Raw genomic sequence first — 25,606 nt, forward strand, 5'->3', positions numbered from 1 at the left:
GATCCGAGCCGCATCTGCGACCTACACAACAGCTGATGACAACCCGGATCCTTAACCCACTGAGCGAGGCCAGGGATCGGAACCACAAGCTCACGGTTCCTAGTGGGATTAGCTAACCACCGAGACACGACGGGAACTCCTCCTCTACTTAGAGAGCGCCTAACGGTCACCTAAGGCTCACCTCTGATCTCCGATTAGGTAGATCGGGGTGGGCCAGGCAGTTCACCTTTGAAGGAGCCCCCCGCCCCATGGTGATGCAGGCGACCAGGGGGCCGCACCCTGAGAAGCCGCTGATAACCGGTTGACTTCACAAACGGCGTCATGCTGCGCACCCTCGGTGCCACCAACGCCCAGGCTCCGGGCCAACCCATCTCTGCCGGCGTCCGCCTGCCCCACCCAACACGCCCGGGTGGGCTGCGGGCGGACTTCAGTCGGATGTAGACCTGGGCGTTGAAGTGCCACTGCCGGCCACTCCCTGGCTTCCACTTCGGCCAGCCACCGACACCCGCCAAGACCCGAAACTTCGGGACCCAGGAGCCTGTAACGCGGCTTCGCATTGGCTCAGTTCGGCACCGCTTGGCTGGAACCCTTCTAAAGGCTTTGAGGATTGGCTGAAGCTCCGGGCGACGCGTCCAGTGGCGGAGAGGATCGTGTTCTAAGGGGCGGGTTTCGCCTGGACCCCGCCTCCCCCTGCGGCCCGCTTGGCTCCACATCAGCTTCCGTCAGCTTCCGTCAGCCTCGCTTCTGGAGGTGCCTCCCGGTGTCTCTCTTTTCTCCAGCACAGGGTGGGTCGCTGAGGCATGAGTAGCATTTGAAGGGAAGAGGGGTTTGAGGTCTCTTCGGAATTGGGGGATTTTCTCACGAATTTGCGGACCCAGAATAGGATTGCCAACTTTTAAATTTGCCTAACACTTTTAAAAGAAAACCCAACTACTTATCTTCATCAAAGTTTCATCAAAGATTTTAACATTGGAAAAAAAAAGAAAGAAGTACACGTGCTATAACCCTAAGAAACAGGTCTTTAAAGCGAATACCTTTAACTTAAAGGGGGAAAAAGCCATTAAATTGTTCTTTGTGATTTGACTGGATACAGGTAAATACGACCCCAGGTCACTGTGGGCCCTGCATTGGGCACCACTAATTTAGCTAACATTATAGAGCACTGGCAGGCAGGGGCATTTTGTCCCCAGGAATGTTCTGTCTTGTCAGAACTATGCGTCTTCCCACCTATATTCAAATAATAAAAATAATAGCTAATGTGGAATGCTTACTAGGTAATAGAGGGGTGATAAATATTAAATGCTTTTCACCCAGTATTTGCAATAATTCTCTCCAAACCACATGATGTATTGGTGCCTTTAGCTCTGAATAACAGATGAGAACACCAAGGACAGAAAGTTGTGATTTGTCCAAGGGCACCCAGCTAGTAAATGCTGAAGAGGAGATTCAAATCCTGAATCTCTGAACTCTTAGTCATTCAGACCATTCTTGAAATGAGAGTTCAGGTATGTCTCTGCTCCAGTCTCTTTATTCATTAACTTTTAGGTTTTAGAGATTGAGCCAGATTGAGCCAGGAGAGGGCTGTGTCCACTTCTTTGTTTGTTTGTTTGTTTGTTTGTTTTTGGTCTTTTTTGTCTTTTTAGGCCCTTAACCCACCGCATATGGAGATTCCCAGGCTAGGGAGCTGTAGCTGCTGACCTACACCACAGCTCGAAGCAATGCCAGATCCTTAACCCACTGAGGCCAGGGATGGAACTCGAGTCTTAATGGATGCTAGTTGGGTTTGCTAACTGCTGAGCCATGATGGGAACTCCTGTGTCCACCTTTCTGACACATCACTCTTATGCCTGGGATATAATGGGAAGTTCTGACATTCCTCTTTGATTCAGTGTGTTTTGTTTGATTTTGGCTTATTTCAGGATCTTGAGAATCTGCCATTGCTTCTTCAAATGTTATTATATAAAACTGTTAAAATTTTTTCTTTGATACTTTAAGCTATAAAATAGGGATAGGAAAGCAAAATCAAGTAATTAAAAAGAAAGCCTTCTTTGACCCTGCTTTCCCCCATGGAAAGATGAAATTCCTCCTTTGACAACTTAAGTAATCTTATGTAATGTTCCAAGGACATTAGAACACACTATTTCCTATGATCCCAACTTGTAAAAAAGTCCTGAGTCTAGGGCCATTTCAAAAAGAGCCCTTCTCATTTGTCTAACTCTTTAAACTTTGTGAACAATAGTGGAACTCCCTGTAGCATAATCTATCATGTAAATTAGGCTTCTGAAATTTTAATAGGAATGTCGTCTAAGTTCTGCCACTATCAGAGATTGGTATGACAAAAAAATTTTGAAAAATCGCAAAATGCAAACCTTAATTCCTCTCCTCTTCACAAAACAGAGACTCTTGTGTCAATAGAGTGAAAGATTATTTCTGCGGTGGCATTGTTCCTAGAAGGCGCAAGTCATTATCCCCCATGGCCAAAGAGCCCCACATTGTCAAAACAGATCTGATTATATTTCAAGTAGCTCGAGAAATCAGTTTGGAGTAGGTTTAATACAGCCTTATTACCATCTATGTCTTGCTTGAGTGACTCAATATAATAGAGGTGTAAACATGATATAGTAACCTACAAGGAAAATTTGCAAAGAGGATTTCAAAGAGGTACTTACTGAGTTTTAAAGAGGAAGTAGTGTTAAGCTTAAAGGTCATAATTAAAGTCTTTCTAGGGAAACCATAGTGTTCAGTGGTAAGATTAAAAACCATATTACTGAAATGTAGCCTATGGCATTCAAACTATTCAATTGGCATTAAACTGGTAATTGGCGAAATAAGTATTCTGTGTTGAATTTTAATTCTAATGTGCTTGACAAAGCTGAATTGCAGTGCTTTTATCTTTATGGATATAAAATCAGAAGGCACTATGCTATTAAAAACATGTTCTATTCACTAGTATTAGTCATTAATTTTGAAATACACTGAACTCTTACTATACTGAGGATAGCTGCCTATTGGATTTCATTCAATATGCAAAACCCGTCAAGTAGGTACTTGGTGTTCTTGTTTTACAGATGTGGAAGATGCAGGTCAAAGAGGTTAGAGATCTTGCCTAAGTGCCAAAGCCAGGGTTTGAATATAGTGCCATATGAGAACCTTGTCGTAATACTGCTTCCCTTCAGAGGAAAAACTCTTTCCATCCCTTTGTTCATTCTCCCGACTACACCAAATAGACTTGCATCTCAGAAATGACTTCCCAGAAACAGGTATACTGTTGACTCTTGAACAACATGGGTTTGACTTGCAAGGGTCTATTTATATGTGGATTTTTTTTTCACTGAATACATACCACAGTACAATATGATCCACAGTTGATTAAATCTGCAGGGGCAGAACCACGGATGCGAGGGCTGACTATAAAGTTATATGTGGATTTTCTTCTGTGTGGTGGATGTGTCCCAAACCCCCTGGTTGTTTAAGGGTCAGCTGTACTTTTAATAAGCAGTATTTCCCAACTCTCAGAGTTGGTTTCCTTGAGAAGGTGGGCATGAGGACACACAACATGAAAATATGTTCTCTTCTGGCATAGTAGAAATGTGGATCCAGGCACCTTTTACTTTACAAATGGAATCCTCATTTTGACTAGTGCTAGTTCAGTCATTGTCAATACCAGGGATGGGCAACCTAAGGCCAGTGGGCCAAGTCCAGCCTGCCGCTCATTTCAATTCAAGAGCTAAGAATGGTTGGGAGAAAAATCAAATGAAGAATTATAATTTGTAACATGTAAAAATCATGTGAAACCCACCAAAAGTGAGCCTTAATGTAAATTGTGGACTTTGGGTGGTAATAATATTTCAATATAGGTTCGTCAGTTGTGAGAAATGTACCACTTTGATGCAGGATGTTGATGGTGGGGGAGGCTGTTTGCATGTGTGTAGGTAGGAGTTTAATGGGAAATCTCTATATATTCTGCTAGATTTTGCTGTGAACCTAAAACTGCTCTAAAAAATAAAGTCTATTAAAAATAGACTTTATATATGAAATTCAGGGAGTTGACACTGTAGCTCAGCAGTAATGAACCCTACTAGTAAACCATGAGGATTCAGGTTTGATCCCTGGCCTCGCTCAGTGGGTTAAGTATCTGGTGTTGCTGGGAGCTGTGGTGTAGCCATGAGATGTGGCTCAGATCCTGTGTTGCTATGGCTGTGGGGTAGGATGGCAGCTCCGATTCACCCCCTAGCCTGGGAACTTCCATATGCCCAATGTGTGGTTCTAAAAATACATATATTCAAATTCGGTATTCATAAATAATATTTTATTGGAACACATACACACATTTATTTATGTATTATTTATGGCTGTTTTCACCCTTCACGGGTAGAGTTGAATAGTTGAGAAAAGATGGCTTGAAAAGCCTAAAATATTTACTGTCTAGACCTTTACAGAAAAAGTTTGCCCATCTCTGGTATAGATTAAGATCCTGGTTGGAGTGCTGTCTCTGGAGTCAAACTTCCAGGCTTCATAATCCTCCCTCTACCTCTTCCTAGTTGTGAGGCTTTTGACAAGTAACTTAACCTTGATAGCTTCAGTTTACTTGCCTTTTAAAATGAGGTAAGATAATAGTACTATTTTAAGGATTAAATAAATTAATACACATACAGCAGCAAATACATGTTAGTACAGTTTATTTTGATCTTTGAGAATTTCACATTCCTCATATGGCCTTCCCTTTTAGAGTCTGGATTATGTTTTCTCTAAACTATTTGAAATACACTTTCTTTGGCATTCCCTAGAGATTAATGAACCTGAGTGGCATCCATGTGGATGTGGGTTTGATCCCTGGGCCTTGAGTTAAGGATCCGGCATTGCTGTGAGCTGCAGTGTAGTTTGCAGACACAGCTCGGATCCAGCTGTGGTGTAGGCCGGCGGTTTCAGCTCCGATTCGACCCCTAGCCTGGGAACCTCTACATGCCTTGAGTGTGGCACTAAAAAGACCGGAAAAAAAAAAAAAAAGCAGAGAGAGAGAACACTTACTTTTTTAATATGAGTGTTCCATTTGTCTGATCAGTATTCATCTGGTCTACCAGAAGCTTTCATACGACATGGTTATATTGATTGTTTCTATTTTACCATTCAGTTTGTCCTTTTTGTGCAAAATAAGCTCCAGAATAGTAGTTATCCTATTACTTTCTCTGTCTTTCAAATGCAAAACTGTCAGCATGGCAAATCAAGAACCAATTTGTCTTTCCAATGCCAGATTTCTTACTGACATATATACATTTTCTTTTCAGAGAACATTTTTTTCAAACATTTTTTCCATTCTCCCCCATTCTTATAAAGTCACGACTTGCCATATCTCACATGAAATCACTCTGAGTGACTTAGGAAGGAACGTAGTTGAATCCACTCACTATTCTGAAGATTTTTAAAGATTCTTATTTAGCAGAAAAACATGTTAATACTGTTGGCCAAGAATTTTGGGTGGGTTGGAATTCCCAAAGGACAAAAAGTGCCCATTCATGAGCTATATAATTAGATTCTGTCATTTTAATAAGGGGTATTTAGATCCAGCTAACATTTGTTGAGCAGCTATTATGTGCTGCGTCTTTTGGGGGATTTATATCTTTTCCTCTCCACGCTGTTACCAGCTTTAGAGGCCAAATCAATGAGGCAGACTTCGGACTTTTAAAGTTCTTCAACCCTACTAGCTGGTCACTTTGGGCAAATAATTTTATTTTTCTGAGATTATTTTCTAACTTGTAAAATAGGAAGAATAATAATAGCTGACTGAGCTGAATCATTAAGTCACTTTGAATGAAACATGTAATCCTTTTCTTTCTTTACCTGTCAACCCCATAAAAATGCATTTATAAGCAATTCCCATTTTAGCTCTACAAGGTAAAAATTAAAATAATTATCTCTCCATCTACCAAATATTGGGATCTCAGCTTCTTAGGGTCAGAGCAAAGGCTAGCTACCTCCTTTATCTCATGTTGACGGAAGAGCTGTCCAAGGAGCCCCTGTATTGCTGGGCTGTTGGCAGTGTGTCCTTGGTAATTAAGAAGGGTCTTTTCTGAAATTTGTACTAGGGGTTGGAAAGAGCTCACAAATTTATCTTTGCCTCTAGGGATCTTGTTTCTGTTCATTACCAATTTTTTGTAGCTTGGGTAAAATTGCATAAATAGGATCAGAACTAGGGTGAGGCAGGGAGGGCACAAAATTTAATGAGACCCTTTTAGGGTCGTGCAAGATCTTAACATCTGTAAGTTTTTCTTCTTATCTGCTAGATCATGGCCTTATTTTTTAAAAAGCACTCCTTATACACAGGGTATGGCTAGCTGTCTTAGATATGCATAAGGGAAGGCTTAGAATGGGAAAGAAGACGTTAGCATCACCCTAGTCAATTTTTATTAAACTCCCTTGAAATAAGTGGAGATTCAATGCCCATACTTCACAGATTCTTGATGTAGAGGAGATTGAACCGGATGTTGTGCCCCCTGAGTTCAAAGCAAGGGGTACTTTTCAGGTTTCATCCACCCATTCCCCCCCCTACTCCTAGTACTCCAGCTTCTGAATCTGGGGCTCTGTTTCTCCAGGTTGAACTATCCTAGCTGCCGTCCTGGATCACTTCTCCTCCGCCCCGCTAGGGCCCTGTTGCTCCAAGGTTGAATTTGGGGCAAGAGCAGGGCGAGGGCACCAGAGTTCCGTTGTCCTTGGAGGCTGCGGTAGCAGCAGCAAGCCACATGGCCGCGGCTGTGAGCGCTGGCCACTGCGCAAACATCGGGAGAACGTGACTGACGATGCCACCAGGACCTTGGGGAAAGGTGAGTCCTCTTGACAGCTGTCCACGGGCTGGGGGCACATGTGGCTGGATGTTGGATCCCAGACTAGCATGGCGAGTGGGGACTTGAATGGGTCCTCTGCAAAAAAGCCACATGAAAGAAAAGAAAAAAAGAAAAAAAAAAGTCCTCTCTGGGATTAGGAGGTGGCCCTCTTAGGGTCCTGGGGAGGGAAGTGAGCCTCTGACCCCATGGGCTAATCCTCCTCCTTGTACCTCCTCTGCCCGCAGGGAGCCTCCCCCCTGGGCCAGTCCCAGAGGGCCTGATCCGCATCTACAGCATGAGGTTCTGCCCCTATGCGCACAGGACCCGTCTGGTCCTTAGGGCCAAAGGCATCAGGTGAGAAGGGGGAGGCCTGCGCCCCAGACACGCCTGGGGATGTCTAACATCTGGGGTGCCTTGCTCAAATTGCAGAGGCTCCCTGCCTCTTTCTTCTGAAGCCAAGTCAGTAAACGGTTAGCAGAGGGCAGGTTCTTGAGCAGCCTTGCTGAAATGTAGTCAGGTCTGTGCAGGAAACATTTAGGACAATTGAGAGCAAACAGAATGAAGACTCTGGTGAGCGTGTTTCTTCCCTAAGGCTTGTGAAGGGCACTCCAGAGACTACAGAGGCCTCTGCTGACTGTTCCATGAACCATAGCCCCCACCCTACCCTAGACATCTTCAGGTCAATTCTCTTCTCTTTTTTCTTTGTGCTTGTGGCAGCCAACATTTTCTTATTTGCTTGTAGTCTTTTCTCCACACCTCCCAGCCACACTTCCACTGCCCCACCCCTGCCCCAGACACACATACACACACAAATGTAAGTTCTTGAGGGTAGGAACTTTATCTTTTATTCATGGTGTGGAAGAGAACCCAGCACATAGTAGGTGCTTAAAACTACTTTTTGAATAAATAAACAAATAGTTCCAAACTGTGAAATATAGGGATATTATCAAGAGGTGTCTGGAAGGGACCCATATATCTGAGAAATGGATACACACCTCTCCAGAAGGATCTTGCAAGACTAGCTCCTGCAAAGGAGATTTGGATTTAGAAGGTATAGAGATCTTGCTGGGATTGGGAATGGCTGGATGGAATGGGCTCCAAGCTAAAGTGCTGAGAAAGTGTTTCTCCAGCCTTTTGACTCTGGGCTTGGAAAGTCCGTCCCTAGGGGATGACTTAAGAGTATCTGATTCAAGTAAAGATATGCAGTGACTAATACAGAGATCTTTTAAATGAAATTATGTAATTCTGTTTTGTTAAGTGTATATGGCTTATATATCCAGATTCTTCCCTTCTGCTCAATTCTAGTTGGCCTAACATTATCTTTTTTTTTTAAAAAAAAAAAAAAAAAAGATCAATATATATATATTTTTTTAAATGGCCACACTCACACCACATGGAAGTTCCTAAGCCAGGGATTGAATCTGAGCAGTAACTGTGACCTATGCCATAGCTGTGGCAACACCGGATCCTTTAAGCCACTGTGCCAGGGCAAGAATTCAGCCTGTCCCCCGTCACAGCAACCTGAGCCACCACAGTTGGATTCTTAACCCACTGCACCACAGCCAGAACGCCTAGACCAATGTTTTACTATAGTGACTAAGGAGCAGCTTAGGAACTGATACAAATACTTCTTCTTAAAAATTTTATTGAGGTATGATTGATTTTAAATATTGTGTTAGTTTCTGATGTATATAGCAAAATGACTCAGATATATGCACATATTCGTATTCTTTTTCATATTCTTTTCCATTATGGTTTGTTATCAGATATTGAATATAGTTCCCTGTGCTATACAGTAGGACCTTGTTGTTTATCTGTTTTTATTGTTTATCTATTTTATAGTAGCGTGTATTTACTAATCCCAAACTCCCGATTTATCCCCTCCCCCCACCGCCTTTCCCCTTTGGTAACCATAAATTTATTTTCTGTGTCTGTGAGTCTGTTTGTTTCATAAATAAGTTCATTTGCGTTATATTTTAGATTCTCTATATAAGTGATACCATATGGTATTTGTCTTTCTCTTTCTGACTTACTTCCCTTAGTGTGATGATCTCTAGGTTCATCCATATTGCTGTGTATGGCATTATTTCATTCTTTTTTATGGCTGAGTAGTATTGCATTGCATATATACCACAGCTTCTTTATCCATTCATTTGTTGATGGATATTTAGGTTGTTTCCAAGTTTTGGCTATTATGAATAGTGCTGCTGCGAACATTGAGATGCATATATCTTTTCAAATTAAAGTTTTCTTTGGATATACGCTCAGGAGTGGGATTCCTGGATCCCATGGCAACCCTATTTTTAGCTTTTTGAGAACCCTCCATATGTTTTCCATAGTGGCTCCATCAATTTACATTCCCACCAACAGTGTAGGAGGGTTCCCGTTTCTTCACATCCTTTCCAGCATTTGCTATTTGTAGACTTTTTAATGATGGTTATTCTGACCAGTGTGAGGTAGTACCTCATTGTAGTTTTGATTTACATTTCTCTAATAATTAGCAGTGCTGATTATTAGAGAAATGCCTGTTTCTTGTGCCTATTTTCATGTGCCTGTTTGCCTTCTGTATGTCTTCTTTGAAGAAATGTCTATTTAGATCTTCTGCCCACTTTTTGATTGCATTTTGTTGTTGTTGTTGTTGTTATTGAGCTGCATGAGTAAATACCTGTTTAGGGCAGGGTTTCTCACTCTTGGCACTTTTGACATTTGGGGCCAGATAATTTTTATCTCTGTGTGTATTTGGTGATGGGGAAGGACTGTCCTGTGCTCTGTTGGATGTCTAGCAGCATCCCTGGCCTCTACTCATAGGATGGCAGTAGACTCCCCCCCACAAGTTACAGCAACCAAAACTTGTTTGCAGACATTAGATAAAAATTTTCAAACCCTGGTGAAGCTTGGGGACTCTGAGTCAGACTGCTTGGGCTCTATCTTGGCTCTGCTACTTTTTAGTGGGTGATATCGGGCAGGAGAGTCAACCTCAAGGAGCCTCAGTTCTCAGAAGGGATGTGTTAAGTGTTTTCTGTACCTCGTGTGCTCTTCATGATGATCCCCCAGTTTACCTCAAAGGGAATCCGGAGGAGCCAATGGGGTAAGGCATAGAAAACATTCAATGTAGCTTCCTGGATGTAGGAAGACAATGACCTCATTATGTATTTTTCTTTGTACAAACCTAACTTAAAAAAAAAACTTATTGCAAATTATAATTTTATAGATTGATGGCTTTTGCGTTCAAGATGAGCATCTACCTGCCTAAGCCTCTCATTTGTTTTTCTGTCTTGTTTCCCATTTGCTTTGTAAGACATGAAGTTGTCAACATTAACCTGAGAAACAAGCCTGAATGGTACTTTACAAAGCACCCTTTTGGCCAAATTCCTGTCCTGGAGAACAGCAAATGTCAACTGATCTACGAATCTGTCATTGCTTGCGAGTACCTGGATGATGCTTATCCTGGAAGGAAGCTATATCCATATGACCCTTATGAGCGAGCTCGCCAAAAGATGCTATTGGAGCTATTCTATAAGGTATACCCATTTTTTTTTTTTTTTAGAAAGCCACTTGCACTCAATTTTACTTTATATGTCTTGCCCAAGCTTTGATCTGTTTAAAAAGTCAAATCATTGATGAAATTCATTTGCTTTGATATATGTATGTGCCTTTAGGAGGATAGCTGGTATGGAATTATAGTAGAGCAGTGGCCTCTGACGTTAAAGTTTGAAGGCTTAGCCTTTACCATTTGAACTAGTAGTCTCAAGAGTTATGGTTATGACTGTAACTTGAGACAGGAATACTGAAAGGGTTGAAAACTGGTGATACTTTAAAGGGACTCTTTCTAAGCTTTCAGGTAAAAAAAAATATTGGGGTAGCTGTAAAAGGTAATGTGTACAGAAGGGAATTGTCCTTTAATGGGGAATGAGAGTGCCAACTGTCCAGGAAAATGTGAAGACGAGAGAAAGGGGGATATTGTTGATAATGGGAGAGAAAATGATGGAGAAATTCTAAGATAATTCTCTTTGAAAAGAAACAAAAATAATCAGATTTATAGCTGAAATCTCTTGAGCACTTAGAATGTGCCAAGCACTATTCTAACTGCTTTATAAAGGTTACCTCGTTGAATTCTCGCCCCTGCCCTTTAAGGTGGGTACTATTATTGTATCCATTTCTCAGATGAGAACACTGAGGCTTAGGGAAGGTAAGTGCCCCACCTAAGACTGTACATCATGGAAGTAGCTGACCAAATAAGGAGCACCAGAGAGTCCTCCTTTATAGCACCTTGTTTACCAGGGTGCTGTGAAGCCACAGAGATGGCCCTCAGAAGGAGCTGGGGAGCCTGGGTGTGGGAGCCAGACAAGCTCCAGCTGCATTTTTAGGGAGCACTGGGTGCCCTAAGAATTCTCCACTAAGAACCTGTGTCCTCTGATCAGGTCCCACATTTGACAAAGGAGTGTCTGGTAGCCTTGAGATGTGGGAGAGAATGCGCTGATCTGAAGCTAGCCCTGCGTCAGGAGTTCTGCAACCTGGAAGAGGTACTAAACGGAGCCCCCTCCTGGACAGATGCAGTGGGAGAAGTGATTCAGGTCCCCACCCTGGTCACCCGGACACCTTCTGTTTTCACAGACTTTGATAAGTTCAGCCGCTAGTCATATGACTTTAACTTGTGGGTATTGGCCCCCCACTAACCTGCTCTGGAATTATTCTTAAAAATCTGGCAAAAAGTGGGAGAGGGCAAGTGATGAATTTCTTCCTTTCCCAGAATCACCACATTCCTTAGGTATCTTTGCATGGATTCTGTAGCTTCTGCCACTGAGTCCAGGGTCTGTATTGGTTAGGGATTTTGTTTGGCTGCTAGTAAAAGGGACCAACCATTATAATTTATCTTGTAAGGATTTATGTTTATATACGCAGGTTCCCAGAGGTAGGGCAGTTCCAAGCTCTTTTGATGGCTTCTTCATGAAGACCAGGAAATGAGGCCTTTTCTCTCTTTCAGTTCTGTCACTTTTCAGTGCAAGGCTTTTATCCTCAAAATAACAAGATAGCTGCTGAAACTGCAGCCATCACATCCAAGTTCCAGGTTGCACAAAGGACAAAAGAAAGGGAAAAAAATGGCAAAAGACCCTACCCCTTTAAAGGGCTTTCCTAGAAACCCTACTCAATGACTCCTTAAATCTCATTGGCCAGAACTTAATTGTAGAGTCATAAATATCTGTAGGGAGAGGCTGGGAAATTTAGTCTTTTAGATGGGAATGCCCTGCATAAAATCAGAGTTCTATAGTTAAGAAAGAAGGGGAAAATGTTTATGGGTAAACAAGGAGCAATCTCTGGTACCAGATCTTGCATTAATCTCTCAGTAATAGGGCTACTTACCTCATACCTCTAAAATTATCTGAAAGGTGGTTCTTTGACCCCCTTCATCTTTGTCCCAGAAACTGACACATTCCATTTATACGTGGGTTGTAATTCTATTGGTAGCCAGAGAATGCTATTTTTATCCCCATAAGGGAAGACTGATTACTTATATTTTTCCATTTGACCTTTGTTAAGTGGAAGCAGTTAAAATTATTTACAGTTCCAGCTGCCTATCTTAGATTTATACGGTTGCAGTATTTACACATGATGAATAGTCATGTGTAAGAAATGTCAACCTTTGGTCCTGAGAACACAGATTGTGGACTTGATACCCAGGAGGCAAGGAGGATGAGGTAGAAAGAATCTTGGATCCTAGGCTTGGATTTATCAGATTCCAGAACCTTCGGCAGGATTTGAGACCTCTTAGTGCCTTGGTTTCCACATGTACAGGATGAGTGTTTTAAAAGGTGTGTTCACAGAGCATCTGGGTTCTTGAGAGGGACCACCCAGTGAGGGGAGGTCTGGTGGGTGGTTCCAGATCCTGCTTCAGCTAGACCAGCCTACTTTTAACACAGTGTTTATCAAGACACTTAATAAGATCGAATTTGGAGAGGGGTGGCTATGCTTTCAAAAAGAAGCTTGAAAGCTCTTGCCCATAGAGATTTTCAAAGTCTGTTTTTATCATGCCTCCTTACCTGCTAACAGTTAAATGCTGGGCTACAGAAAGGAGCTGGGAAACAAAACCCTCAGAATTCAAAGATAATTGAAAACACATTTTGACCCCTCTCCCTCCTACTCTGCATTTGAGTGATGGATGATCTTTGAAAATTACAGATTGCTAAATAAATGTATATAATTACAGTGGAGGTACAGTTCTTTAGTTGGGGTTCTTCCAAGGGAAGTGAACCTGTAGTTTTGTGCCAGGCATGATGCTTCAGAGGCTTTGCATAACTCTCTCATTTAATCTTGTCGCTCCTCCTCTCTGATATAATAAATAGCATCAGTGAAAGCTACCTAAACCAGGACTAGTTAAGGACCACTGAGTATTCAGCATTGTTCTACCGGATGTGAATATGGTTTTTGTCCCACAAAATGTTAGGAGGAATTATAACAACAGTGTAGGCAATATCAGAATCTGAAACGTGCCCACTGAGCTTGAATTATGTGATTCATTCTTCTCAATACCAATACCAGTATATTGACTCTAGGAGAGACTAGTGAAATTGAAACTCGTCAGAACAATTCTAATAGAGATTTCCCTCTCCATTAATAGAAATGACATGTACAACTTTTTACCTCAGTTTTATATCATCGGAATTTTCTGTGAATTAAAAATAACTTAAATATCCATGGGTTTTTCTGAGTGATAAGCAACTCAAGATACCAATGTATAATTTTCTACCATATTATTCTCAAGAAAATGGCTTAATTTAACTTTTGAGCCTTAAACGCTGACACTTCCTTCTTTTGAAATAAATGCAATGTTTAACTATTAAAATTAAAAAAACGGTTTCGGGAGGAGTTCCTGTCTTGGCGCAGTGGTTAACGAATCCAAGTAGGAACCATGAAGTTGCGGGTTCAATCCCTGGCCTTGCTCATTGGGTTAAGGATCCCACATTGCATGAGCTGTAGTGTAGATCGAAGACACGGCTCAGATCCTGCGGTGCTGTGGCTTTGGAGTAGGCCGGTGGCTACAGCTCTGATTCGGTGGCTACAGCTCTGATTCGACCCCTAGCCTGGGAACCTCCATATGCCGTGGAAGCGGCCCTAGAAAAGGAAAAAACAAACAAACAAACCAGTTTCATCGAATTTAAAGATTTATTGTGCTTGTTATATAACCATATTCTCCTATGTTATTTTTACAATTCTTTGAGATATATTACTTACTGCTGCTTTTATTATCAAACTAGCAGCTTCCTCACTTGCTTTCCTGTTTTGAACATTTTTTTTCTTTTTTCCTTCTTTCTTTTTCTTTCTTTTTTCTTTTTTTTCGTTTGTTTGTTTCTGTTTTTTAGGGCTATACCCTCAGCATAAGGAAGTTCCCAGGCTAGGGGTCCAACTGGAGCTACAGTTGCCACCCTGTGCCACAGCCACAGCAACACAGGATCCGAGCCTGGTCTGTGACCTACACCACAGTTCATGGCAATGCTGGATCCTTAACTCACTGAGCAAGGCCAGGGATTGAACCCACATCCTCATGGATACTAGTCAGATTCATTTCCACTGTGCCACAATGGGAACTCCCTGTTCTGAACATTTTCATGAGTTATAAAACTGGTGGACTGCCCTTCTCTAATGGCATTTCCGTCTTCAAACAGATTTCCTAACCTTTAATCTCATTAATCGCAGCACCAATTAATGAGATTAACCATTAATCTCAGTAGCACTTTTTTTTTTAAGCTTTACATTTTTTTTTTAATGTTTCTTACTGACTCATTTCAAAATATCACCCGAGCCCACCTTCCTTTTGTCTTTGTGGATTTGAATCTTGGCAGAACCTTTCAGTGTTCTTTTTGGGGGGTCCAGGGCCTTCATTCTAAATATTTTCATTGCGGAAGTAATCTAATCAAGTCCAAGTGCAGTGAAAGACAGGATTTGGGCAGTTATCTTTAATGCTTTGGATTTTTGCTCTAACTCAGTCTTCCTGCCCTCATGAATTCTACATCCTGGGCACTGCCTGACCCCTACAAGTTATCATCAACAGTCAGTAAAGGAGAGTGAGAGAAGGGTAGCATGGATAACTCTGGAATAACACGAGGGCGAGAGAACCCGTCCAGTAACTGAGGCTTGAGCTTTTGGTGGTCACAGGACACATTAAGTTTTTAATTCCAGGCATTCAGCAAACTACCTCTTGGCAAATAAATGCCGAGAAAAATGTTTGGGGAGACACACATCAGACTTCTACTAGTGGCTACTATTATGGCAGGAGGGTTGGGGGGTGGGGGGGTAGTTAGCACTGGGGTGGGAAAGGAAATGGTTCCTGGAAGGCATGGGGGAGGGAGAGTCTCTGCCTTTTACACTGCCTCTGTGTTTGAAAAAAAAAAATTTTTAGCAATATGAATGCACTTCTCTATTACATATGTCGTATTTAAAGATAGGGAAAAAAATCACTTTTCCTTCTGCATAATTTCCATATGTATATGCCATAGTTGTTTAGCCAGCACATTCATTAGGGTTCTTTAGATTGATTCATCATTTTGAATGATGCTGCCAGGAACTTCTTTGCATAAAAAGCCTTTTCACTATTTTAGAATATGTTGCTAGGCTGGACTTCCAAGAATGGAATTACCAGATCAAGGCATATGAACACTTTAGAGGCAGGAGCTAGATGTTGCTAAATTGCTTCCCCAAGCCTTTTTTTTTTTTTTTTTTTTTTTGTCTTTTTGCCATTTCTTGGGCCGCTCCCATGGCATATGGAGGTTCCCAGGCTAGGGGTTGAATAGGAGCTGTAGCCTCTGGCCTGCACCACAGTCACAGCAATGCCAGATCCGAGCCTGGTCTGTGACCTACACCACAGCTCAGGGCAACGCTGGATCTTTAGCCAACTGAGCAAAGCCAGGGATTGAACCTGCATTCTTGTGGATGCTAGTAAGATTCTTTCGCGGAGCCACGAGGGGAACTCCTCCCCCGAGTCTTTGCTGTTTGCCGCCCACGTGCTATGAGTGCATGTGCCCCTGGTACCATCTCCTTTTCACTGTTGGGAGAGTGCATGAAAGAAGATATTTGCCTGTTTTGGAAAGAAACAGTCTCTCTTTGTTCATTTAATGTGTATTTCTTTGATTGTTAGTGAAGTGGAAAATTTTCCCCAAAGTACGCCATCTCTTTGTGTTGTATTTGTGAAAATTGTCTGTTACCCATTTGTTTGTTAAGGGCTTAATGATTTTCCTTGTTGATTTTTTTAAAAAATTAGTCCTTATATATATAAAGGATATTGGCCTGTTTTTAAGACACATTTTTTTGCTTTAACTTATGATTTGTCTTTTTTGGTACATATAGAAATATAACATTAAAAATATTGTACTATAAGCCTTTCCTGTTGTGACCTCTTCCACTGTTTTTATACAAAATCCTTGGAGTTCTCTGGTGGCCTAGTGGTTGTCACTGCTGTGGCTCAGGTCACTGCTGTGGCTAGGGTTTGATCCCTGGCCTAGGAACTTCCACATGCCACAGGCGAGGCCAAAAAAAGAAAGAAAGAAAATCGTCTTCCTCTTTGCCCCCTTCAGAGATTTGATAAATATTCATTTATATTTTCATCCACCATCCGTCGCTTTAAAGGTATTTGACTTGTCAAGCCTTGCCCCATAGCTTTCCCCCCTACTGTCTCACAAGTACATTTTAACAAAGGAAGCCCATGAAAAGGATTCCAGGATAGAATTTTCAGGGTGGTCCTTTGACAAGTATTGACAAGTTGTGTTCTGAATCTTCACAGCAGACTCTGAGTTGAAAGTGATGACCAGAGGGAGGGGCGTGATCCCCTTGGATCCTACTTCTCGGGGGTCTTTCTAGGGAAGTGGTTTTATCTGTGCTTTAACTTTGTTCTATACCCTTGGTTTGTTTTAAAGGGAATCCATTCGTTGTTGTTAGCGCAGCCTCAGCTAGAGTATGTCAGTGTGGTAGGGACCTGACATTTGAAATCCTTATCTTGTATGAACTCAGAAAATTTCTGCCCTGGAGCTGAGTACTTTGCTTCTGCTCCTGGATAAAGGACTGCATTGCTGATGTACCTGTAGGGGGCTTTGTGTATTTTATTGGGGGAAGGGGGGTTTCTGCTTCTTCAGAACTATTTCCATCAAGAACAACCTCTTTCTCCTCCTTAGGCTAGGACAGCAGCACCTGCTTAGAGCCACAACACTGTTCTGGTCAGAGACTCGGGATTTGTGGGCAGTGGTGTAAATGACCACAGGCAGGGCAAGTGGCCGCGTCAAGCTTTGAAGTGCAGTCATTGAAGCTGCACCTGAGAGTCCAAGACTGTAGACTGAAGCTTTTTAGGATACCTGGTTTGAGGACGTTTGTGATTCGCTTCTCTTTATGATCGTGCGCCCCGTAAAATGCCAATTTCTTTTTTCCTTGGTGAAGCTCTCAGAGGGGTATCTCGGCCGGTGCACTTCATAACAATGGCCACAAGGAGGCCTTCTACGTGCGCTCTAGAGCCAGCCTCCTTTCGTCCGCCTGAGGGAGACCGAGAGGCCCGCGTAGAGGAGCAGCTGTTTCAAGTTTTGTTTTACCAAGCAGCCCCTTCCTCTTCATTAGCGTGCTCGGTCCTCATCCCCTGTCACATCTAAGAGCAAGAGAAGAATATGCAGTCATTTTTCAGTGAGCTGGAGAACAGAAGGTTTTAAAAATAGGGCTTTCTACTATTCCAGAACATCAAATGGCTTTTCCTAAAATGTCTCAATTCTTAAGCTGAATTGAAGAAGTGGTCACACTTAAAGGACCCCTGAGGGCTTGAAGCTAGAGCCTTGGTTCCCTCCTCTGGCCTTAGTGTGACCTCCTGGGGGATGTGGGGGACGTGGGGGACGAGGGTGGGGGTGGGGTGGGCTGAAAGTCATCATCTTGAAGTAGCTATTTTTCCTTGCTTGAGGATACCAGGGATAATAGCTCTGAGAAAGCTATTAAGCCTTAAGAATGGCCAATATCATTAGATGTGGCAGGTGGGCGAATTAACCCAAAACAGAGTTTTTAGGAGTTCCCATTGTGGCTCAGGGGTAATGAACCCGACTAGTATCCATCAGGAGGTGGGTTTGATCCCTGACCTGGATCATGGGTTAAGGATCTGGCATTTCGGTGAGCTGTGGTGTAGGTTGCAGACACAGCTCTGATCCTGCTGTTGCTGTGGCTGTGGTGTAGGCTGACAGCTGTAGCTCCTATTTACCCCTAGCCTGGGAACTTCCATATGCTGCACCTGCGACCCTAAACGAAAAAAAAGATATTGTGTGTTAACAGAACCACCACTAAGTGGGTTGAGGTATAGCCACAGCTTCCTGTTCTGTTTCTGATGACAGAACACCTAGGAAAGATAAGACATTGGACATTAAGACTGACAGTTTATTTCACCTCTGACTATCCTGAAATTTGTGAAAAGCAGCTAATTGGCTCTAAGCAAGGGGCTTAGTTGAAACTGAGAACACAGAAGAATGATTTTAAGTCAAGTTGCCTGAAGACCTTATCCATGGAATGAAACAGGAAGGAGAGAATTTTGAAAGGCTCTTTTACCATGGTTGTATCACACCTCCAGGTCAGCTTGGTGCCCTGGCAGAGGCCATGATTGAGAGAGAGTAGGAAAGGATAAGGTGGAAGGAAAGTTCTCACAGAGATGCTCAGTGTTGGGCCAGTCCTTGGCCAGAGAGGGAAAGAGGCTTTCAGAGTAGGCAGATTCTAAGCTTTTTGCTGATTTCTTTTTAAATTGAAAGAATCAGCAAAGAATTCACAAGGGACTTGGGGAAGCCTCTGTGATGAGAGTCCTCATACATACATATTTGAGGTTGAATGTCACGGCATTGACACTCAGCTGGGACTTAGGAGAATGGTGTTTTTGTCTATCTCTGGCACTAACCAGAGAGCCCCCTTACTTCTCCAGGATGGAGTTTCCTCCTCTGTAAAGCAAAAGCCTCTTATGCTTCCATGGCGGAGACAATAATCAGCTCACCAGTCTGCTTTCCTCTGCACTTGAGCTGCCAGGAAACTCAAGTCAAAGTCAAAGCTTTATTTATTAAGGAACTCTGCGGGAGCCTTGGCTTGCTATCTTGAGACCATTTTCCTTCCTTCCTTTGACTTTCTGTTCTAACTTTTATTTTCCCTGATCTTAGCAGGTTATTTTTTTAATGTTTAATATTTTAGTGGACATGTTTTTATACACTGCCCCTCTAATCCTTTGTATCATGAGTATGGTATAAATAAATGGAAAAATGGGAGTCACACTAGATGAATCCCAAAGATTGTTCCAGTACTGAAGTTCTGTGATTCTAAGGGGACAAGTCATTTCACAGGTCTGGGAGGTCTCAGGTTGGCAGACAAGGGAGCTCTCCTATTGAAGGTGAGAGGCAGTAATACACCTCCAAGGAGGGCAGGCCAGGGTGTGCTCATGGGTCACTGTGATGTGTCTGTAGAGGAGCCAGCACTTTGGATGGTGTTTGGAAGACAAGCACAAGGGAAGACTGCTTTCTGTTGGATCTTTATGCTTTTCTGCTGGCTTCACAGCTCTTTCTTTCTTTCATTCTTTTTTTGGCCATGCTCACAGCATGCAGAAGTTCCCAGGCCAGGGATCAAACCTGCCCCACAGCAGTGACCTGAGCTGCTGCTGCAGTGACAACACCAGATCCTTAACCTGCTGTACCATGAGAGAACTCAAAAGCCTATTCTTAACTCCAGCCCTGGAGGTCCCTGGTGGCTTAGCAGTTAAGGATTTAGTGTTGTTACTGCTATGGCCCCTGGCCTTGGAACTTCTGCATGCCACAGGTGTGGCCAACCCCCACCCCCCAAAACTCCAGCCCTAGGCTACATCATAGAGGCAACAAGCTGGCCTCGAATATGAAGAATCAAGCCTGAGTGAGAGAGATAAGAATATTGAAATCTAGATAAAGGCTATAGGAATCTAGATCTGTAGCTATAGGGAAGTATTTAGTTGATTATGTGCTATGTGGGTCAAAGAGAGTCTTTTGCTCAATTTAACTAGGTAACTGGCATCACAGTTTTCTCTTTGGGAAGACCCAGCCCAAAAATAACCTCTGCTGAGCACCGTTGCTTTCTAAATTTTCAAATGCCTTTCCCCCCCACTGTCTTTGGCTATCTGTCTGTCAAGAGTTTTTCTATTTTCAAGACAGTTCATCATCTATCTGGATTTGTCCCATTTGGGAATGATAAATTCTTATTTTCTTATCTTTGTGTTCTTTTCCTTTTTATGGCTGCAAAACTGGCATATGGAAGTCCTAGAGATAGGGGTCAGATTGAAGCTGCAGCTGCCGACCTACGCCACAGCCTAAGCAATGCTGGATCCGAGCCACATCTGTGATCTACGTCACAGCTTACAGCACTGCTGTATCCTTAACCCACTGAACAAGGCCAGAGATGGAACCCAAATCCTCAGGGACAGTATGTCAGGTTCTTAACCTGATGAGCCACAATGGGAACTCCTGGAAATTTTATTTTAAACTTAAAAATAAAATTGTTGAGTGGTCAGCTTGCATGAACTTCAGAGAACTCAAAAAAAGAAAATATGATAGAAAGACGGTATTGGGAATTGAGCAGACCTGTTAGATAGCCCTGCTCTTCCCTACCTCCGTTTTTTGTTTTGTTTTGTTTTTTTTATTTGTTTGTTTTGTTTTTGGCTATATCTGTAGCAAGCAGAAGTTTCGAGGCCAGGGATCAAACTCGCCCCACAGTAGTAACCAGAGTCACAGTGGTGACCAAGCTGGATCCTTAGCCTGCTGTGCAATCATGGAACTCCATTCAGTGTCTTAGTTTTGAATCAGTTTAGAGATAAGGCAAAAAATGGAAGATGTGTAGAGACTACAGTATCCTCTTTATTACAGATAAGGTGGATCCTGGAGAATGGGGAATCACAACCACAGAGAGTGGGAATCCCAATGGGGACCGTCCCATCCAGTTACCGGCAGTGCTGGTCAGAGGCAGCAGCCCCCTCCCCCAGGAGTGTGTGTGGCTGAGCTCATCCCTGGAAAGCTTAGCACTGGGAGGAGCCTGTTCTAGGTTGAGAGGCCTAGGCTGGGCTGTCTTTTCAAGTTCTCCAATGAGATGAGCTGCACTCACGCTCCAGGGTTGAAAGGAGGGAAGGGCTGAATGTGACCTGGAGTAAGACACGACAGGAGGTAGAAGAAACCATGGGAAAAGGGAAGAAGCATTCACCTAACAAACTGGAAGGGGAATCAAAGCCTTGGCTCTCTTTCTTTGGGAATTAATTTGATATTTGTAGTTGGTGTCCTGTTAAGTATGCTAGCAGAGAGGTAAATTAACTTGGTTTTGCTCTGTTTAAACTTTCAGATTCTTGGCTATCAGAACACCATCTTCTTTGGTGGAGACTGTATATCCATGATTGATTACCTCTTTTGGCCCTGGTTTGAGCGGCTGGATGTATATGGAATAGCTGAGTAAGACATTTGAGTGTGGGGGGGTGAATTCCTGGGATTGCCCTGGGTAACGGTGCTTGCAATGGTTTGTGTGCCATTTTTCCTCCTTTGGACATAGTTCACATGAATATGAAAGACAATCAGGTTTTAAACTAGGTAAATTTCCTTTTTAGAATGTATCTGTGCTCTTCTGCCACTAACAGACTTTATTCATATTCTGCTGATGAGACTGTATCCAAAAGCCCCCCATCATCAGCCCACCCAGTGCAGGCCTGTGGTGAACACAGAGGCAGGCGGAGGGTCTCAGTCATGGGGTTTTGGTGGCTTGTCTGCAGCCTCCTTGGTGGCTGCCCACCTGGTCCTGCTGTGTCACCAGCAGACACCGCATACTTTACTCACCTTAGTTCCCCCAAAGGGTCCTCCCCTAGATGGGAATACCTTTAAACAAATAAATGACTTAAAAAATAATATACACTTTGTGTTTAAAGCAAGCAGAATGGCCAGCCATATGCCATGGGAATGTAGGGATGTTTGAGGTAGAAGAAATTGCCTGGTAGACTTAGGGAGATGGCACAGGGACCCTGGGCAGAACATGTACTTTGTGCCCATGATGCTTACAGGAGAAACTGAACTTGAGCTGGCTCTGCTCTAGACCCCGGTGGTCACATGGCGGCTGCCAGCCAATTCTGCTGTTTGGGACTCAGGTCTTGCCGGGGTAGAACTGCCTGGACCTTCATAGTGCACAGGCTTGTGTTTCCCCGGGAGTAGACGTCTGTGCTGTGCTTCCTGCCTAGCCATCTCTGAGGGAGGGTCAGATATAACACACCTGGGTATTTTAAGCCATGTCTCAACATAAACGTTACAAAAACCAGCCTCCTCTGGGGACAGAGTATTGAACCACAGGTTAGGAAACTTCATCCCTTCTCCTGGATTTTCCACTAACCAGTTTACTGTACAGGTGAGTCATTCTATAGATCTTGGACCTTGATCTATCTTCAGAAGTGCCCAATAAGCTCCAATATTTCAAGGTTTAATGATTAAAAAAATTTTGTTTTTATTTTTTGCTTTTTAGGGGACCAGGTGAGGCATGTGGAGGTTCCCAGGCTATGGGTTAAATGGGAGCTACATCTGCTGGCCTATGCCACAGCCACAGCAACTCGGAATCCGAGCCACATCTGCGACCCACACCACAGCTCATGGCAATGCCGGATCCTTAACCCAGTGAGCGAAGCCAGGGATTGAACCTGCGTCCTCATCGATGCTAGTCAGGTTTGATAACCTCTGAGCCACAAAGGGAACTCTCCACAGGTATTTTTAACTGCAGGGCTGAAAGCAACAACATTTGCAATTATAAAGCACACATAGAAAACTAAGAAAACTTTATTGCTCAGATAAACCCATTTCTTGTAGCCTATAAATCTAGAAAGCTATCCATCCTGGCACCTTTCCAGATGCCATCCCCTGTAGTTGCCCTAACGCTTCTCTCCTGTCCCACAGCTGTGTGAACCACACCCCCGCACTCCGTCTCTGGATCGCAGCCATGAAGCAGGACCCCACAGTCTGTGCTCTTCTCATAGATAAGAACATCTTCCTGGGCTTCCTGAATCTCTATTTTCAGAACAACCCTGATGCCTTTGACTATGGACTAAATTGCTGAAGCTCACGATCCATCTCTTCACCATCCAGAATTCCCAAGCATGCCGTGATTCTGCAGCAGCCCTTGTTTTGGTAGGGCAGTCTATCTCTGTTCATTTTCTTTGAGGCTCCCAATAAACATGAGGACAGAATCATTTCTTTCTTTTTTTTTTAGCCTCTGCCCCCCCCCGGGGGGGGCATATGGAGTTTCCCAGGCTAGGGGTCAAATCAGAGCTGTAGCCGCTGGCCTACACCACAGCCACAGCAACACAGGATCTGAGCTGCGTCTATGACCTACACCACAGCTCACAGCAATACCAGATCCTTAACTCACAGAGCAAGGCCAGGGATTGAACCTGTGTCCTCATGGATGCTAGTCAGATTCGTTTCCACTGAACCACGATGGGAACTCCAAGAATCATTTCTGATAATCATTTGCATGACCTCTCTAGCCCATAGTGTCTAAAGATTCTCTAGAAATCTTTAGTTGCCCAGTGCTAACGTCCGGGGACACTTTAGGAGCCTGTGTGCCTTCGGCCCAACTTACTGGTGCTGATGATGCTGTTGAAGATGAAGGCCACCCCATCACTGAGGTTTGTTACTGCAGTTTGACACCCTCTACAACTTCCTTGTGGGCGGACAGCTAGAGACGAGAAGGAAGGAAACACAAGTCCAAATACTCTTCAGTTGGCAAGTGAAAGCTGCAGTCCCTGTGGGTGTGCGGAAGTTTCATTCTCACTCAAACTTTGGCCGTGGGCCTGGGAGACACCGAGGGTCTTGTGACCAAAAGAATTCCAAAGCAGGAAATGGAACACCCATTATCACCCTGCACCAATGACGTCAGAATTTCACCGGTGCTGTCAGGGCTCAGGATGGCTCACAAAATGTTCTGTAACTGACATCCTGAGTTGAAAAAGTGCACTTGCAACCCAGCCCAGTCTCGGGCAAAGGTCATTCTGTTGGATTTGCGTCACGGATGCTTTCAATTCATCCCAACGCATGCCTCTGGTTGCCTGTTGTCTACCAAGCCCTGGGCCATGTGGGTGATAACCACGGCAAAAATGACAAAGACGCAGGACCACCTGATCTCTCCACTTTTTTTTTTTTTTTCCTTTTTAGGGCTGGACCTGTGGCATATGGAAGTTCCCAGGCTAGGGGTCGAATCGGAGCTACAGCTGCCGGCCCACACCACAGCCCCAGCAACACCAGATCCTTAACTCACTGAACAAGGCCAGGGATCCAACCTGCATCCTCATGGTTACTAGTCGGGTCCATTTCTCCTGTGCCACAACAGGAACTCCTCTCCACTTGTCTTGGATGAGATTTTAAACCTAGAGCTTTGGAGCTGCTTGCCTTGCAGTAGGAATGTCTCTCTTTAAAATATTTTTAAAATTGAAGTGTAGGTGATTTATAAGTTGTGTTAGTTTCTGGTATACAGCAAAGTGATTCATATATATATATATAAATAATATATATATATCCTTTTCTTTTTAGAGTGAAGGAAAAGTTGAATAATATTTGAGTCTTCACAGTATTATTAATATAAAGATTTACTCTCCACTCCAAGAAACTATGGAAATATTCTCCTTTTCTGATATTTATTCAGTTGACTCAAAAAAACCACTCAACTCCAGTTCGATTTCACAGACCCATTTCTCACACAATGAGAGAGGATCAATAAATAAACAAAATCTGGAAGTTTATAAATCCACATTCTGACTACTCCTGATTAAGTCACAACATATTTCATGTTCTATCCCAAGAGATTGGATATATTTTCCTGTGCTGTACAGTAGGACCTCATTGCTTATCTGAAAAAAAATATATTCTTTTTCATCGTCTTTTCCATTATGTTTTATAAGATATTGAGTATATTTCCCTGTGCTATACAGTAGGTCCTTGTTGTTTATTTATATATAGCAGTGTGTGTATATACTATTTATGGTTTTACTTGGTAACTATAAATTTGTTTTCTATGTCTGTGAGTCTGTTTCTGTTTTGTAACTAAGTTCATTTGTATCATATTTTTGCTTATTTACTTATTTTTTTGGTCTTTTTGCCATTTCTTGGGCTGCTGCCACGGCATATGGAGGTTCCCAGGCTAGGGGTCGAATTGGAACTGTAGCCACCGGCCTATGCCAGAGCCACAGCAACGCGGGATCCGAGCCGCATCTGCAACCTACACCACAGCTCACGGCAATGCCGGATCCTTAACCCACTGAGCAAGGGCAGGGATCGAACCCGCAACCTCACGGTTCCTAGTCGGATGTATTAACCACTGAGCCACGATGGGAACTCCCGCATCATATTTTTAGATTCTGCATTTAAGTGATATATGATATTTGTTTTTTCTCTGCCTGACTTATCTCACTTATTAGTATGATATCTCTAGGTCCCTCCATGTTGCTGCAAATGACAATACTTTATTCTTTTTATGGCTAAATAGTATTCCGTTGTATATATGTGTTTATATATATACACCATATCTTCTTAATCCATTCATCTGCTCAATGGACATTTAGGTTGTTTCCATGTCTTGGCTATTGTAAATAGTGCTGCTATGAACATAGGGGTGCATTTATCTTTTCAAATTAGTGTTTTCATCTGTTGTGAATATATGCCCTGGAGTGGGACTGCTGGATCATATGGTAATTGTTTATTAACTGTTTAAGGAACTTTGATTTGTTCTCCATAATAGCTGCACCAATTTACAGGAATGCTTCTCTTGGC

At 43.0% G+C, this 25,606-nt stretch overlaps 1 protein-coding gene across 2 annotated transcripts; it reads left to right on the forward strand.

Annotated features, from left to right (window-relative positions):
• The first annotated feature begins 709 nt into the window (after window positions 1-709).
• On the forward strand, window positions 710-23,028 carry GSTO2 (glutathione S-transferase omega 2). Of its 2 annotated transcripts, XM_001927288.7 has the most exons (7): window positions 710-785; window positions 6,591-6,818; window positions 7,064-7,172; window positions 10,117-10,339; window positions 11,240-11,341; window positions 21,156-21,262; window positions 22,739-23,028. In XM_001927288.7, exons 3-7 carry the CDS (start codon window positions 7,114-7,116, stop codon window positions 22,896-22,898), a joined length of 651 nt encoding a protein of 216 aa, XP_001927323.2. In that variant the 5' UTR covers window positions 710-785; window positions 6,591-6,818; window positions 7,064-7,113; the 3' UTR covers window positions 22,899-23,028. The 2 variants fall into 2 exon arrangements, with proteins under 2 accessions (XP_001927323.2, XP_084851482.1); XM_084995356.1 differs by lacking the exons at window positions 710-785; window positions 6,591-6,818; window positions 7,064-7,172 and adding an exon at window positions 9,825-9,906.
• Window positions 23,029-25,606: the final 2,578 nt, after the last annotated feature.

This window comes from Sus scrofa, chromosome 14 (genome assembly GCF_054392235.1).
Source record: "Sus scrofa isolate SSC_HxYL_T2T_F1_AM1 chromosome 14, Sscrofa_HxYL_maternal_Yorkshire_Landrace_v2.0, whole genome shotgun sequence".
Lineage (NCBI taxonomy): Eukaryota > Metazoa > Chordata > Mammalia > Artiodactyla > Suidae > Sus > Sus scrofa.

Coding starts and splice junctions, on each gene's coding strand:
- GSTO2 (XM_001927288.7), top strand. CDS start 7,114: ATGAGGTTCTGCCCCTATGCGCACAGGACCCGTCTGGTCCTTAGGGCC. Junction 7,173..10,116: donor CTTAGGGCCAAAGGCATCAG/GTGAGAAGGGGG, acceptor TTGCTTTGTAAG/ACATGAAGTTGTCAACATTA. Junction 10,340..11,239: donor TATTGGAGCTATTCTATAAG/GTATACCCATTT, acceptor TCCTCTGATCAG/GTCCCACATTTGACAAAGGA.